This window comes from Lissotriton helveticus, chromosome 3_1 (genome assembly GCF_964261635.1).
Source record: "Lissotriton helveticus chromosome 3_1, aLisHel1.1, whole genome shotgun sequence".
Classification (NCBI taxonomy): domain Eukaryota; kingdom Metazoa; phylum Chordata; class Amphibia; order Caudata; family Salamandridae; genus Lissotriton; species Lissotriton helveticus.
This window is the reverse complement of record NC_136061.1, coordinates 97,586,863-97,600,537: the sequence shown is the minus strand read 5'-3', so window position 1 is coordinate 97,600,537 and position 13,675 is coordinate 97,586,863. Positions and strand designations below refer to the sequence as shown.

The following is a 13,675-nucleotide window of genomic DNA, read 5'->3' as shown; positions in this document are numbered from 1 at the left end:
TTTTTACTTGTACCAATTTCTGCTAAGTGTTGATCCTGACAGTGGCCCTCGTGGCCCTGTCCTGTGTAAATAATCCCTTGTGAATATTGCCCGTGCCAGTTGGCACAATGTATATTGTGTGATTACTATCTGATGTGTTTTGAGAATACAAACGTAATTTTTATATAACCTTGTGTGGAGTTCCTTTTGTGGTGTGCCTAGGATGTTGTTGCTGTTGTGTGCGTGCGCAAATGCTTTACATATTGCCTCCGAGATAAGCCTGACTGCTCGTGCCAAGTTACCAAGGGGGTGAGCAGGGGTTATCTTGGCGTGTGACTCCCTTGCCCTGACTAGAGTGGTGGTTTCTGCCTGGATTTGGCGCAAGCCTAGCCAACCAGAAATCCCAGTTCTAACAGGTGGGAAGATGGAAGGATGCATTAGTGTGAGTTCATACATGGTTAAATAAATAAATAAACAAACATATTATAGTGGGTGGATAAATTGATACTTAGATGAACGATATGGGGCCAGAGACAAAGGACCAGGAGAGTTGTGTGGTGCAGTTGAGGGTGCAGGCGGCTGTGGTGCCCGGCTCCTGCCTGTCAGCTTATGGTGGCATGGGGGGGTACCAAAAGCTTCCCCATCTGCAGCCTTAACACCTTTGTCCTCCCATCACGCTCCTGCCTCTGCTTCACGAACCTTATAAAAGTTTATTTAATACCTGCTCCAAGAGAGGATGCTGGTCTCTTATTTCCTCCAGAAGGAGATAAATATACTGGTTTGGAACCAGTATTCCCATGACCCAGTGTTATATTAAAAAAAACTTGTAATCCCTGGATTAACCTACATGGGTACCTGCCGCAATCAGATAATTCGGCTCATTATCATGTCCAGATCAAAAGGTGGGGAGTTTGAAAACATGGTGTACTAAAATGTTCCAAGAAATATATTTTGTAGTGACTTACTGCCAAGAGGATAGAAGGACCCTCACTTGCAATTTGCTAATTGAACAGATCCCCCAAGGCCTCTCCGCATCATGCAGCAGTCACTGAGTAAGCAGACAGAAGATCCAAACCTTCCCCAATTGTGAGTGCAAGCAAAGAAAGGGAATTAGCTGTGAAGTTAAATTGCATTTTAATCTCTTTTGCTAAATTGATAGCTCCCCTGAGAAGCTCGCTGGGAACATGAAACCCATCCAGTGATTCTTGGCACACCACTGCCTTACTAGCAACATGTGGCCCTCCGTCTTACATGGTTGGTGTCCTGGAGGGGCCATCAGCTCAGGCCTCTTCCTCTGGGTCCAAACATGCCCTTCACATCCGCAGGGACTGTGCCCCCTATACAGCACTTTTGATGCTTTTAAGGAAGGCTATGACTTGAGTTTGACCGCCAGGATCTGAACATATGGCCTGCAGATCATCGCACGTGTAGGTGGGAAGGATTTAACTTATTGAGCCATCCTGCTGGCTTCTGTTGCATCAAGGCTGTCATTTCACTGTGAATTTGGTCCCCGGGTGTTGTCCTCGGTAGGGTACGGTACAGGAATATCAGTGCTGAGCTACAATAATATCATATTGTAGCAAAAACATTGACAACAAAATATCAAAAAGGAAAGTATATATAATTGCATATAGGTTACAATACACATATGTATGTATATATATATAAGGGACTCTGCTCCTCACACACAAACTAATGATCTTTGTAGCCATCTCCTTACAAGATTCTCTTGCGGCACTAAAAACTCTCAAATCCGGCTCTCCTAATGATCCTTGCCCGACGAAACTACTTGCAGATGCAACTTAGATCATCAGTCCCATAGCTAACACGCTACTCAAACTATCTTTATCCCCTTGTTTAAGAAACCTGCTCTAGACCCTTCACTGTCCTCCAATTACCACCCCATCTCGCTTCTCCCCACAGTAGCTAAAATCCTCGAGAAGCAGGTCAAGATTCAATTGTCGGGTTTTGTTGAGAGATTTGAACTTCTCCATCTGGCCCAATCAGGCTTCAGATCACTTCACAGCATGGAAACGACGCTGACTGAAATATCTGAAGCTATTCGGGGGACCCTAGATGCGGGAGGCAGGCTAGCCCTGGTCCTGCTGGACCTTTCGCGGCAGGTCCCCCATGCTCTGTTATTCACTGGTCTTCGGGATCTTGGTGTGGATGGATCAGCCTGGAATTGGCTTAAATCATACTTGGCAGACAGAACCCAACAAACCTGTGTCCCGCCTTTCATAGCATCTCCCCAGAAACTGGACATGGGGGTCCCTCAGGGCTCGGTAATTGTTCAACATCTACATGTCTCCCCTTATTCAGTTAGTGGGAGATCTTGGGGCTAAAATCATTTTGTATGCAGATAATACACAGCTGCTTTCTTTCTGGGGCAAAGACAGTCAGGCTAACAGTGCATATGTTAAGGTCTGCTTCTCTGCAGTTTTACACTGGCTGGCGGAGGCCCAATTAAAATGCAATGAGGACAAGAGAAAGATTCTTCTCTTCTGGAATTTCCCCATAGTTCTGGTGCTCCTTCTGGCCAGATAAGTTCCCTATGCCAGCACCCCAAGGTGGGCCTGTAAAAAACCTGGGGATATGGTTTGATGAAAAACTTTGTTTTGGTCCTCAGATCAAAAGGATGTCGGGCATAAGTTTCGGTATCCTGAAATTTTGTAAGCATTTTTTACCACTGCTCCCAGTTAATGCCAGGAGAACCGGAAGATATGATTACGTCCTGCATCAATTATGCCAACGCTCTTCAAATTGGTCTGCCCGGCTACCTGCTCAACAAACTTCAGGTGATGCAGAATGCAGTGGCCAGATTACTACTTTACCTCCCCACGAAGGCGAATGCCAGCTCACATCTACGTGATCTGCACTGGCTGCCGGTGGTACAGAGGGTGAAGTTTAAATCCGTAGTATTGGCACACGCCTCCTTATATGGGCATGGCCTATCCTATCTGAAATCTAGATTTTGTTTCTACTCACTGGCCAGGCAGCTTTGTTCCACTAACAAGCTAATGTCATGTGTTCCCAGGGTCTTTAAACAGAGATCCGGTTGCAGCTCCCTGTCACAACTTGGGGCTGTGGCCTGGTACCAACCTCCAGTGGAGCTTCGAACCTGTCCGTGCTCCAAGTGTATTTAGGAAGAAGCTGAAGACATTTCTTTTTAGATAAGTTCTCTTGAGCTGTTCACTCCACCTGCAAGGCATGTGTCGGGACACTCCTTCAAGCAGCTGTGTGCGATACAAGTGCTAATAATAATATGTGATGCACAGTTCCCGTATACTACCCTACGTTTTTGCCGCCGCAGTAAGGATGGCCAAAGTCAGGAAGACGGCACAGACACAGCTGAATAATCAAGGTTTGTAGTTTTTATTTTCCTTTTGTTTTGCATTCCCACAAGCAAAGTGCACGTGCATTTAGAAAAAACAGACCTGCCTGTTACTAAAAGGCTTTCATCTGGATCATATATAGAAGATATATAAATTCTTAGAAATTCACTGAAAAAACAAAGGATGAAGTGACTAAAGTGACGATATAGTTTGATGTGATCAAAAGATCTGCCTTCGTTTAAAAAAATCCTTAGAAATTCACTTAAAAAAACACAGGTTAAAGTAAGGTTATAGTTAGGCGAAAATGTCAGTGACAACGCTAACGTTTTGATTTTTTTTTAAAACACAGATATTAACCAACTATAGTTAGCAGAGCTACCTACAACTTGTGCACCAACATGCGCTGCTTATGAACTCACATATTACATCACTCATGACATGCTCTATGACATCATTTATAACATCACTCATGACATCTCAAATGACATCAGTTAGGACATCACTGATGACATTACTGATGACATCATCCAATGAGTGTGCTAGAATGTTTTATTGGGTGCAAGTGTTTTCAAAACATGTGTGCTTCTAATGCGTCATAGGTGTGCAGAGGTATTGACATGTTATACATCTTTCAATGAAGAGAAACTCTGTCTGCAGATAACAGTTGCCAATTTGTGTTCAATATGCTTTATGAAGGCTTTTTGCTGCCCTGCGTTCAACGGGGAACAACCTTTACAACGAAGGTTTTACAACGCGGTACTGTTACCACGCAACTTTTACAACGCAAGTCGTTACAACGACTTGCGCTGGGGGGCGCTCCAGGATAGTAAATAGTGTAATTTACTAGCCAACTCCTTCCCTACTATCCACGGGGACTGGAGTTGGAATAGTAAATTAAAATATTTACTATCCAGCACCCCCCAACGCACACCTTTTGGCCATGCGCTGCGGGTGGTGATCAGAGGGCTTGGCCTGCCACCAGGCCCTGTGGCTCGACCCCCAGAAGGCGGTCAACCCCACACAGCCCAAAGTCATTGCCATGCACAGCATAGGTTTGGCCTTCATCGAGGCCTGTGGATCCCATCCACCGGAGCCAAATATAATAAAAACGGGAGGTAGCTGTGTGGCCCCCCTCGCCCGACCCTTATTAGGTCCCAGGGATACCATCCCTGGGGCCATACCCAAAAAAATGGAATGGGGCCATGTGGCTTCCCTCACCGAGCCTCATTAGTCCTTGGGGATCCCATCCCCAGAATCCTTATGCATTTTAGAGGGAAGGGGGACAAGCCCCCCTTCTCAAGTGTCATTAGAACTTGGGGGCCCACCTCACAGGGGCTTAAGTATTTTAAAGGGGAGGGACCATATGGCTCCTTTCACTGGGCCTCATAAAGCCCTGGGGCCTCATCCCACAGGGCCTTCAGTATATTAAAGGGGAAGGGGGCCAAGTGGCTCTCCTTCTGGCCCCTATATAGGCCCTGGGGACGCACAGGCCATTTGTTTTAAGGAGAAGTGATCTGCGTGGCCCCCTCCCCGAGGCTTTAAAAGGCCTGGTAGACCCATCACTGAGGGCCCCTACTTAACTTAAAGGGAAAAAGGAGCCATGCAGCCCCTCTCCCCGAGTCATTTTTGGCCCTGGGACCCTATCACCTGCATCATTTCAAGGTGAGTGCCCTGGTACCCACCCAGGGCACCCACCACTCTCAACGTTAGGGGAGCGGGGAAATCCTGGGGGCCCCCACAGCCCTAGCCAGCTTCCTGCATTCTGTGGGAGCCAGCATTGCTCTCTTGATCTGATTCCCTGCCCACATCAGTGCATCAGTGCAGGCAGCGTAACAGATGAAAAGACTGCTCCCAGCCAACAAGAGCATTTTCAAAGTTCGTGCCTGCCGGGAGCAGACTTTGTGTTTGCTCCCACATGGCGAGAGATTCAAAAATGCTCCTGCTGGGTGGGAGCAAGCACAAGTTTGCCTGCCCACGCCTTCGCAAGTATGGAAACTGCTGTGACCCAGTGATGGTCTCCCCGGGACATAGCAAGTGAGCCAACCTCAGGGTAAGGGGTTCTTGGGGCCTTTAAAGGCTTGGGAAGGGGTGGCTGCATGGCCCTCCTCCCCTTTTTGAGACATTTTGCCCCGGGGATGGGCTCTCCTGGACCTACAATGGCTCAGCGAGTGAGGTCCTGCAACCTCCTCCCCTTAATTAAGAACATCGGCCCATGGATGGGGTCCTTGGGGCCTTGAGAGGCTTGGGGGAGCAGGGCTGTGCCCTCTCCTCCCCTTAGTTGAAGACTGTGGCCTGAGGGTGGGCTCCATGGCTGCCATTTTGTTTTTGTTTTTTTCCGATCCAGCTGGAGTCGTCAAGAACACGGCAAAATTTACATATTTATTTTGAATGTTGGCCCCTGAAGGATTCTTCTGCCCCCCCCTCTCCCCCAGGTAGGGATACCATGCTCCTTGTTTCTATGTTATTTTTTAACTTCAAGACAGGAAACTGCAGTGACCGGCTGGTCATGGTCTAGTGTTTCTAAAGTATGTGTTTCCAGCAGCCACTCCTTGAGGGCTGGCTTCCACACTCACGCCACACCCATCCATCATAGGTGTCACTGGTCAGGTGACCCTGCTAATAAAAGGAGCCGGGCGCAAGTGCTCTGGGCCATTTCCAGATCCTGTAATTCAGTGACCGTGTCGTGATTGCAGCTGCATGAGGGCCAAGGGCCCTACCCACTACATGGACTAAGTCCCCGAGTACTGTAATGGCTGCCAGCAACATTTTCCTCATGCTGCTGGTAGCCAATCAGAGCTCTCACTCATGCCAAAGTCTAACTTCCACAGAAGCGAGGTGGCCCACAGGAAATAAATCTCCTGGGGCCAATCAGAATTCTCTATTATTTTAACTGACGCGTCCACCAATCTCTCTTGAGGCTCTTGTAGACCCAATCGTCCAAATAACTACATTTTGTTAACCTTCATTTCTCAAAACCTTTGAATGGATTTACACCAAATCACAAAAAGCATAATCCGCATACCAAGCTCTAGCTTTCTGCAAAATTTTGTGTAAGTTCATTCAGCAGTTTTTGCTGTAGCCCTGTCTAAAGAAGTCCATGGAAAAAGCATGGGGTTTTTAGTTTTGGGAGTCCCTTTTATTCTCGGCCCCCACTTGATGGATTCTCCCAAAACTTTCATGCACAAACTAGTCGAAAAGTAGTACCTTTTAATTAAGTTTCGCGGAGATTCGGAAAATGTACATGTATTTATATAGCGCAAATCACCGACACGGTATCTAAGCGCTTGCTTAGGGAACCCGTCCTGGTATTCCCCTGTGAGAAACCCCGGCAGGGTGTCCACAAGGTGAAAGCCAGGCATCCCGCTGCGAGGGGCCGTAGTGGAGATTAAGCAAGCTATTGCCCAGAGTCGCAGAGTGTGACCCCGTGAGTCGAGTAGGCACCGGAGCGAGAATTGTCGAGTCCGTGGAATTTTTTGAGCCCGAGGTCCGCCGAGGCGGGGAATCGAACCCTGGTCCACGGTCGATCTCAACTTTTGGGTCTGCCGCCTCTAACCACTGAGCCACGCTTCGACGCTTCGATGCTTAACCACTTCGACGCTAATGACAAAGCCAGCTCGTCATGGGCGTTACCTGCCCTGCGCTCATGACGAGCTGGCTTTGTCACAAACAAGCCATTTTCTACTTCTTCAGCGCACAGCAGGAAAACGCGGTAGCGCTGAAGCAGTTAAGTTATTAGCAACATAAAAAATGATTTCCTATGGAACAGCTGCCCTAACTATAAATAGCCAGTGGTGACCACCACTTAGAGATTCTAACTAGATAGTTACATAGGTAGATAGATAAGTAGATAGATAGATAGATAGATAGATAGATAGATAGGTAGATAGATAGATAGATAGATAGATAGATAGATAGATAGATAGATAGATAGATAGATAGATAGATAGATAGATAGATAGATAGATAGATAGATAGATAGATAGATAGATAGATAGATAGATAGATAGATAGATAGATAGATAGATAGATAGATAGATAGATAGATAGATAGGTAGGTAGATAGATAGATAGGTAGATATGTGTATTTTCTGCAAGCAGGTATTGATTTACCAAAGCTGATGGCCACTGTTTAATTTGCTTGAAATAGTCATTATTGGGTGTATTTTGCATATGTAAACTAGCCAGGTCTGAGGTGGAATGATGATCTATCAGCTGATACCATGAGGTGAGGGTTGAACATTCTTTTGGGCGATTCAGGATGCAATTGATTCAGCCTTAAACATGCGGTTGAAGAGTTTTAGCCCAAAGCCAACTTTAGGGATATTGTAAAAAATACAGCCACTTTCCAATGCAAAATGAAGCCAGACCTAACAATAGAATGGCTGCAATACATAGCATTACAGTCGATTAAAAAAAACAAATAACCTATGAGAATGTAAAAATACACAGGCACGAGGCTGAGGGCAGTAAAACCTAATGCCCCTAAAACACACCTGCAATTTAAATCAAACAATCATCACGTCTAATGGGACTGCTGGCAAGGTATACGATGCTCTATTTAAAAACTAATACAATAACTATTTATTTACGTTTTGTGATTGTCAATGAACGTCATATACCCGAAACATTCAAGTTTTAAAGAATTTAAAGTTTATAAAAATATACATTTAGGCAAACAATTTCAAGATTTCTTCACCCAATAAAATGTATCTGTAGTCCTTGTAGATAAATACGTGTTTAAATATTCTACACATACATTTTTCAGTGGCAATGACTTCGTATATACTCTGTTATAGACTTGTAAAAATTCATGAACCGTGTATGAATACCATGAACCCTCTCCAAGACAAGGCAAATTGCCAGGCCCAAGGTCACACATTGAATATGTTGGAAAGAAGCACATGTTCTACAACTCTTAAACTGACCCCCAATGCTCTCTGAGCTGTCCTGCCTCCACACTCCTATGTTGTTTGAATAGAAAAAAAAGAGTTCATAAATTTACCTGCTTAGATTTCTGATAAATCACCCCAAATTTGAAGGTATTGTTCACTTCATGTTCGTCGTAAGACACAATCATTTGGGAGGCCTAGAAGAAAGCAAAATGTGCAGAGCTTGATTAGGTGACAGCAGTCTAAAGGCATAAAACAATCCTCATTTTGAAAAACGAGTCACATGTCCTTCGTGGATTATGTAATGCTAAATGGTATGATACTTGCCAGAGTAGGTTGAGAAATAAAGCTTATGATACACTACAATATTCCATCTAATCATCCCTGCTGAACTAGATTCTCCATTTTATATGTGTATGTATGTTGTGTAATAGATCCTAAGGCCTCTGGGCCCTTAGCTATTACACTAGTGGTCATTGCATGGCCCTACTGTAATCTGCTTCACGTGGTGCTTATTTGTGCCCACGAGATCCTAAAGGAGCGTTTCATCTTTTCATAGACCTGTGCCCTCGGGAAATGTGGCACTGCCTGTGACCCTGCACCCACGCTATATTAGAACATTGTAATTGTGGCCGCTGCATTAAAAACAATGGAGCGCTCCAGGCTTCTAATGGCATTAGAAGCCCGAAGAATCAACATTCTAATGTTTGTTAACAGCAACAGCTATGAGCAAAGTCCTCCCGGAGCCCGATGGGATTTCAACCCCCTCGGTCTCCGTGAGGCCTTTGTTTTACAAATTAGAACATTCTGCCCTCTAGGATGTTCTAAAAGCCTTAGAGACCTCCGTAGCGGGCTATACCAGTCATTAAAGGCCTGCTCCCTTGAGAAAGGCCCTCGCCTAATGCTTGAGTGAGCCTATAATGGTCGGTAGAGACCCTACCGCAGGTTCAAGGCTACATTGGAATTTTGGGAGCTCTAATGAAAACAATGGAGTGCTCCAGGCGTCTAATGGCTGGCAGAAGCCTGGAGCTCCAACATTGCTATGTTGTCCTTCACAGCTGGTGCTGTGGACAAAGGCTTCGCGGAGCCCTAGGGGATTTCAATCCCCTTGGGCTCTGTGAGGCCTTTGTTTTATTTGTTAGAACATTCTGCTCTCTAGTGGCAGAATGTTCTAATAATCATATATCCCTCTGTAGCTGGGCTATACCGGCTTTAAAGTACTGCTTCCTTGTTAAAGACCCTTGTCTTCAGTTCGGGCTTTTAAAGCTGGAGGGTGCCTTTAATGGACGATATAAACTGCTACGGCTGGCTATAAGTGTATATTAGAGCACTGGAATGTTGGTAGCTCCATTGAAAACAATGGAGTGCTCCGGGCTTATAATGGCTGGTATAAGCCTGGAGCTCCAACATTCCAATGTTTCTTTGTTCACAGCTCTGGCTGTGAACAAAGGCTTCTAGGACCCTGAGGGGATTCCAATCCCCTCACGCTCCCATAAGGCTTTTTTTTTTTGTTAGAAAATTCTGCCCTCTAGTGGCAGAATGTTCTTATAACCCTTTGTAGCTGGGCTATACCTGCTGTTAAAGTCCCTCTCCCTTGTCAAAGGCCCTCGCCTTCGGCTCAAGCTTATAACGCTGGAGAGGGCCTTTAATAGCCGGTATAGCCCTCTATGGTGGGCTGTAAGGCTATATTACAGCCACAGGTGCAAGCTCAAACAGGCCATTGGGATGCTCACTGATTGTTCTTCACATAGAAAGCAGCATATAGTCAGGCCAAACCCCCAGCGGTGCTCCCTAGGGGTAGGCAAAGGACTCTAAATGGTCATTAAGAGAGACATTTAAAGTCACCTGCTTGGATTCATGTCTACTCCTTGAAGAGCTGCTGGTCCTTCTGATTTCAAAGATGAACCAGCAGCTTCAGTGTTGAAGCGTCCTCATTGTTAGGCACAAGGTTGTGTTTGCTCTGGGGGCAGCACATTTTCCTTTTAATATTGCAAAGAGATGCGTCCATGGCTCAGCTCCCACACAACAGCCAGGACACCCTCCAAAGAGGAGGGGGGGAATATTACCACAATGCGTTGTGTATGACTCACAGTCTTAAAGAATAGCCTTTAGTATTGTACAAATAGTGTGTGACTCAGTAGCAATTTAAAACTAAAACACAGGTGATAGACAATGTTTAGATCCAAAAGAAGTTATACAGAGAACGGAAACTTATTGCCTAGAGACAAAAAAACTAGATCCATGTAAATTATCAATTAAAATATAACATATAAGTTCGAGAGGAAGCAATGGGAAGGACAACTCTGGAAGACGTCAGTGAAGGAGCTAAACATCTGAGAAAAATGTCTGAGGGTTCTTGTGGGCAGGGCCGGACTGGCTACCGGGCGTTTTTGCTGGTATGGCAGGGTGGGGTCCAGTTTCACTGCTGAGGAGCCTGATTTTGTAGCTAGTGATGGAGCAGGGAAGAGACAAACATTTTTTGTGTATCCCTTGTAAAGTTAAACTCTCATAACCATAGCGACTAACAGAGTGAAGAATGTGAATTAATCAACAAAATGCACTTAAACATTTTTACATTACACGTGGAAAACTAATTGCTGTTTGCGAAAATATTATACTAATAATTGTAAATGAGTCATACTAATATAGAGCAATAATAATATATATTTATTCAAATAGGAGTGTGCATTTGTGCTTAAAAGTAGAGAAAAATAATGTGGCATGAGAAAAATACAATTGGTAAGTAAAATGACTCTATGTGTTTGCTTTTGCTAGTTAACAACTAAACTGGGAAAATTAGAATGGTGAGGGGTAAAGAGAAGGGCTACAATTCTCAATCTAATTTCTGTTGTGTTTATTTTCACATCTGTTCCCATTGAGGCCTGTGCGGCCTGCCCGTGGAAAATGGCTGTTTACTGAATCCTTGACATCACTTCGAGAAAAGATGGCCTCCACGCATGCTCGTGTAGTAGATTGTGTGAATAGAATGGCCAGTACAGGGAATGAAAGATGTCAAGGTCAGCTTGGCCTGGGATGAGGAAGTATGCCAAAGGATGCTTGCTTCTAATAACGTGGGAAAGGAAGCCTATATTCAAAAAGAGATACATGATTCGAGCGACAAATAAACTTTTGGATGATGCCATGAGAATACAACAAAAAGGATGACATTGCTAAAATGCAAACTGGTTTGGACAAAGAAAATGCATGAGGTGATCATCACCACCCTCTAATGGACCAATCAGAAAGGACTGTGGACCCTAAAAGTTTCAACCTTAAGTTAGATAGTTAGAGAAAAAGGGTATAAAAGAGTCTGTGAATGAGAGGAAAAGGTTGGCTCAACGGATTTTGTTTTGCACCACGACATGCTGTCGGTTTGGACAATTTTATGGTGCTGGAGACTGAAAAGATATTCGATTGCAGAGTTTTTATTTTGGAATGGAGGCATTGAAGAGAATAGAGAGACAGCTTTGGGAATCTGTGTGACTGTCATTCGCCTGGTAATATCTTTTCTGATTTTCATCTCTTTTAACATGTACTAAATAAATGCTTAAAATTTTACTAGTCTAAATAAATTGCTAAATTTCCTTTCTCAAATGAAGTAGATAAAATGTTTTAAATTTCAAAACTCGAGTCAGTTTGTTTTATTTTAGACAAATGTCATGACAAAATAAGAAATGCTAAAAGTTATAGGATTACTGTGATTGAGCTGGTCTTAATCACCATCAACTGACTTCTACTAGTTGGTTCATAGACCAAATAGCGGAGTACCTTGATGTATTGGTGTCCTATTTTTAGGTTAGCATGATAATCAAAATGTCCATCCATACTAATATTATAAAGAGAGAGCCCAAACCTTTGAGGCGGGTAATCTCAGTAACCACAGCACCAATCACAACACCCAATACGGCGTTGGAAAGGACAGTTGCAGCAGAAGGACATAGGCTATGCAGACGGCCACCATATCTATTTTTTTTTTGTGCAAAGTTTTATATAGTGCGAACTTGACCCAAACTGAATCAGGTATCAGAGCGCTTTACATAGCACCAGTTACGTTACATGAGGAAACACATTAATTTTTGTTAGGCACGGGGAGATTAAGGGCCAGATGTAGGTCGGCAAATACCGGTCGGTAACGGCCGATTTCGGCCGTTACCGACCGGTATTTGCAAATGGAGATGTAGGGGGCATTTTATTTACAGAATCGGTATATTTACCGATTCGGTAAATTTACATAATCGGTAAAATACCGTATCAGTAAATATACCGATTCTGCAAATCAACATGTAGGTGGCACTTCAAAGAGTGCCACAGGCCCTTTAGGAGTCGGTATTTACCACCCAATCCTATTGGGTGGTAAAATATCGAATTCCACACATCTGTGCATGTACACCTATGTCATGTGGCACACAGACATGCCCTAAGGGCATGTCTGTGTGTCACATGGCACACAAACCTGCAATTGGGGTGCTACAGGGTGTCAAAGTGACACCCTGTACCCCCTGCCAAGATTCGGTATTTACCGGTTAATACCGAATCGGTATTTCCCATTGATTCCTAAGGGCTTCAAGGCCCATAGGAATCAATGGGAAATACCGATTCGGTAATTACCGAATCGGTAAATACCGAATCTTACAGAATCGGTAATTGTAAAAGAAAAATTACCTACATCTGCCTACTTCCAATTTACCTACTCTTAAATACCGAATCGGTATGATTCGGTATTTAAGAGTAGGTAAATTGGAATTACCTACATCTGGCCCTAAGTGATTTGCCCAGAATCACAGGATGTTTGGCGTCGTTACCAAGACTCAAACCCAGATCCCCAGGTCCGAGGTAGAGCGCCTTAGCCGTTAGGCCAACTCCTCTATACATTTAAAAGGTAAAAGAACCGTGCCAGCAAAGTATCCCTTGTGGGCGTGTCTGCGTTGTGCTGTGGGCGTGGGCTGGGGGCGTGACTAACGCTGTGGGCGTGTGGTACGGCCATCACATCGTGGGCTGTGGGTGTGTGCTGGGGGTGTGACAAACGCTGTGGGCGTCTGTCCGCCCTTCATGCCATGTGAGTCGTACATACAAGCACCAATTACGTTGCTGAGCAGCATCAAGGGGCACGCTGGCGGCGTGACACGCTGGGGGCGTGAGAAATGTTGGGGGGCGTGTGTCCGGCCTTCATGCCATGTGAACGCAATTGCGCCGCATCAAGGGGCATGCTGGGGGCGTGAGAAACACTGGGGGCCTGAGCTACGTTCCGCCCCTCTTGCCATGTGGGTCGTACATTAATCAGAAGATCGTCTGCTGTGGCCGTGTGCTGGGGGCGTGACAAACGCATTCACCTGGAGGCCTGGTAAGTAACGTTACTGCAGCCTCTCCTGCGCGCTGTTACTGAACTCTCTCATTCAACGAAATTACGAAATTACACGCGCCTGCTACCATCAACCAGGGCTCTAGCCGGGCTCAGGCGGCGGATCAGTACAC

The 13,675-nt window shown here is 45.0% G+C and overlaps 1 protein-coding gene across 3 annotated transcripts in view; it reads right to left on the bottom strand.

Moving 5' to 3' along the window:
• Nucleotides 1–13,675, bottom strand: part of RAP1GAP2 (RAP1 GTPase activating protein 2) — a 941,171-nt gene that overhangs the window by 288,612 nt on the left and 638,884 nt on the right. For all 3 annotated transcript variants that reach the window (XM_078679320.1, XM_078679318.1, XM_078679319.1), the window contains one exon: nucleotides 8,317–8,400. In XM_078679320.1, the coding sequence (XP_078535446.1) occupies nucleotides 8,317–8,400 (84 nt within the window). The remainder of the gene's footprint in view (nucleotides 1–8,316; nucleotides 8,401–13,675) is intronic.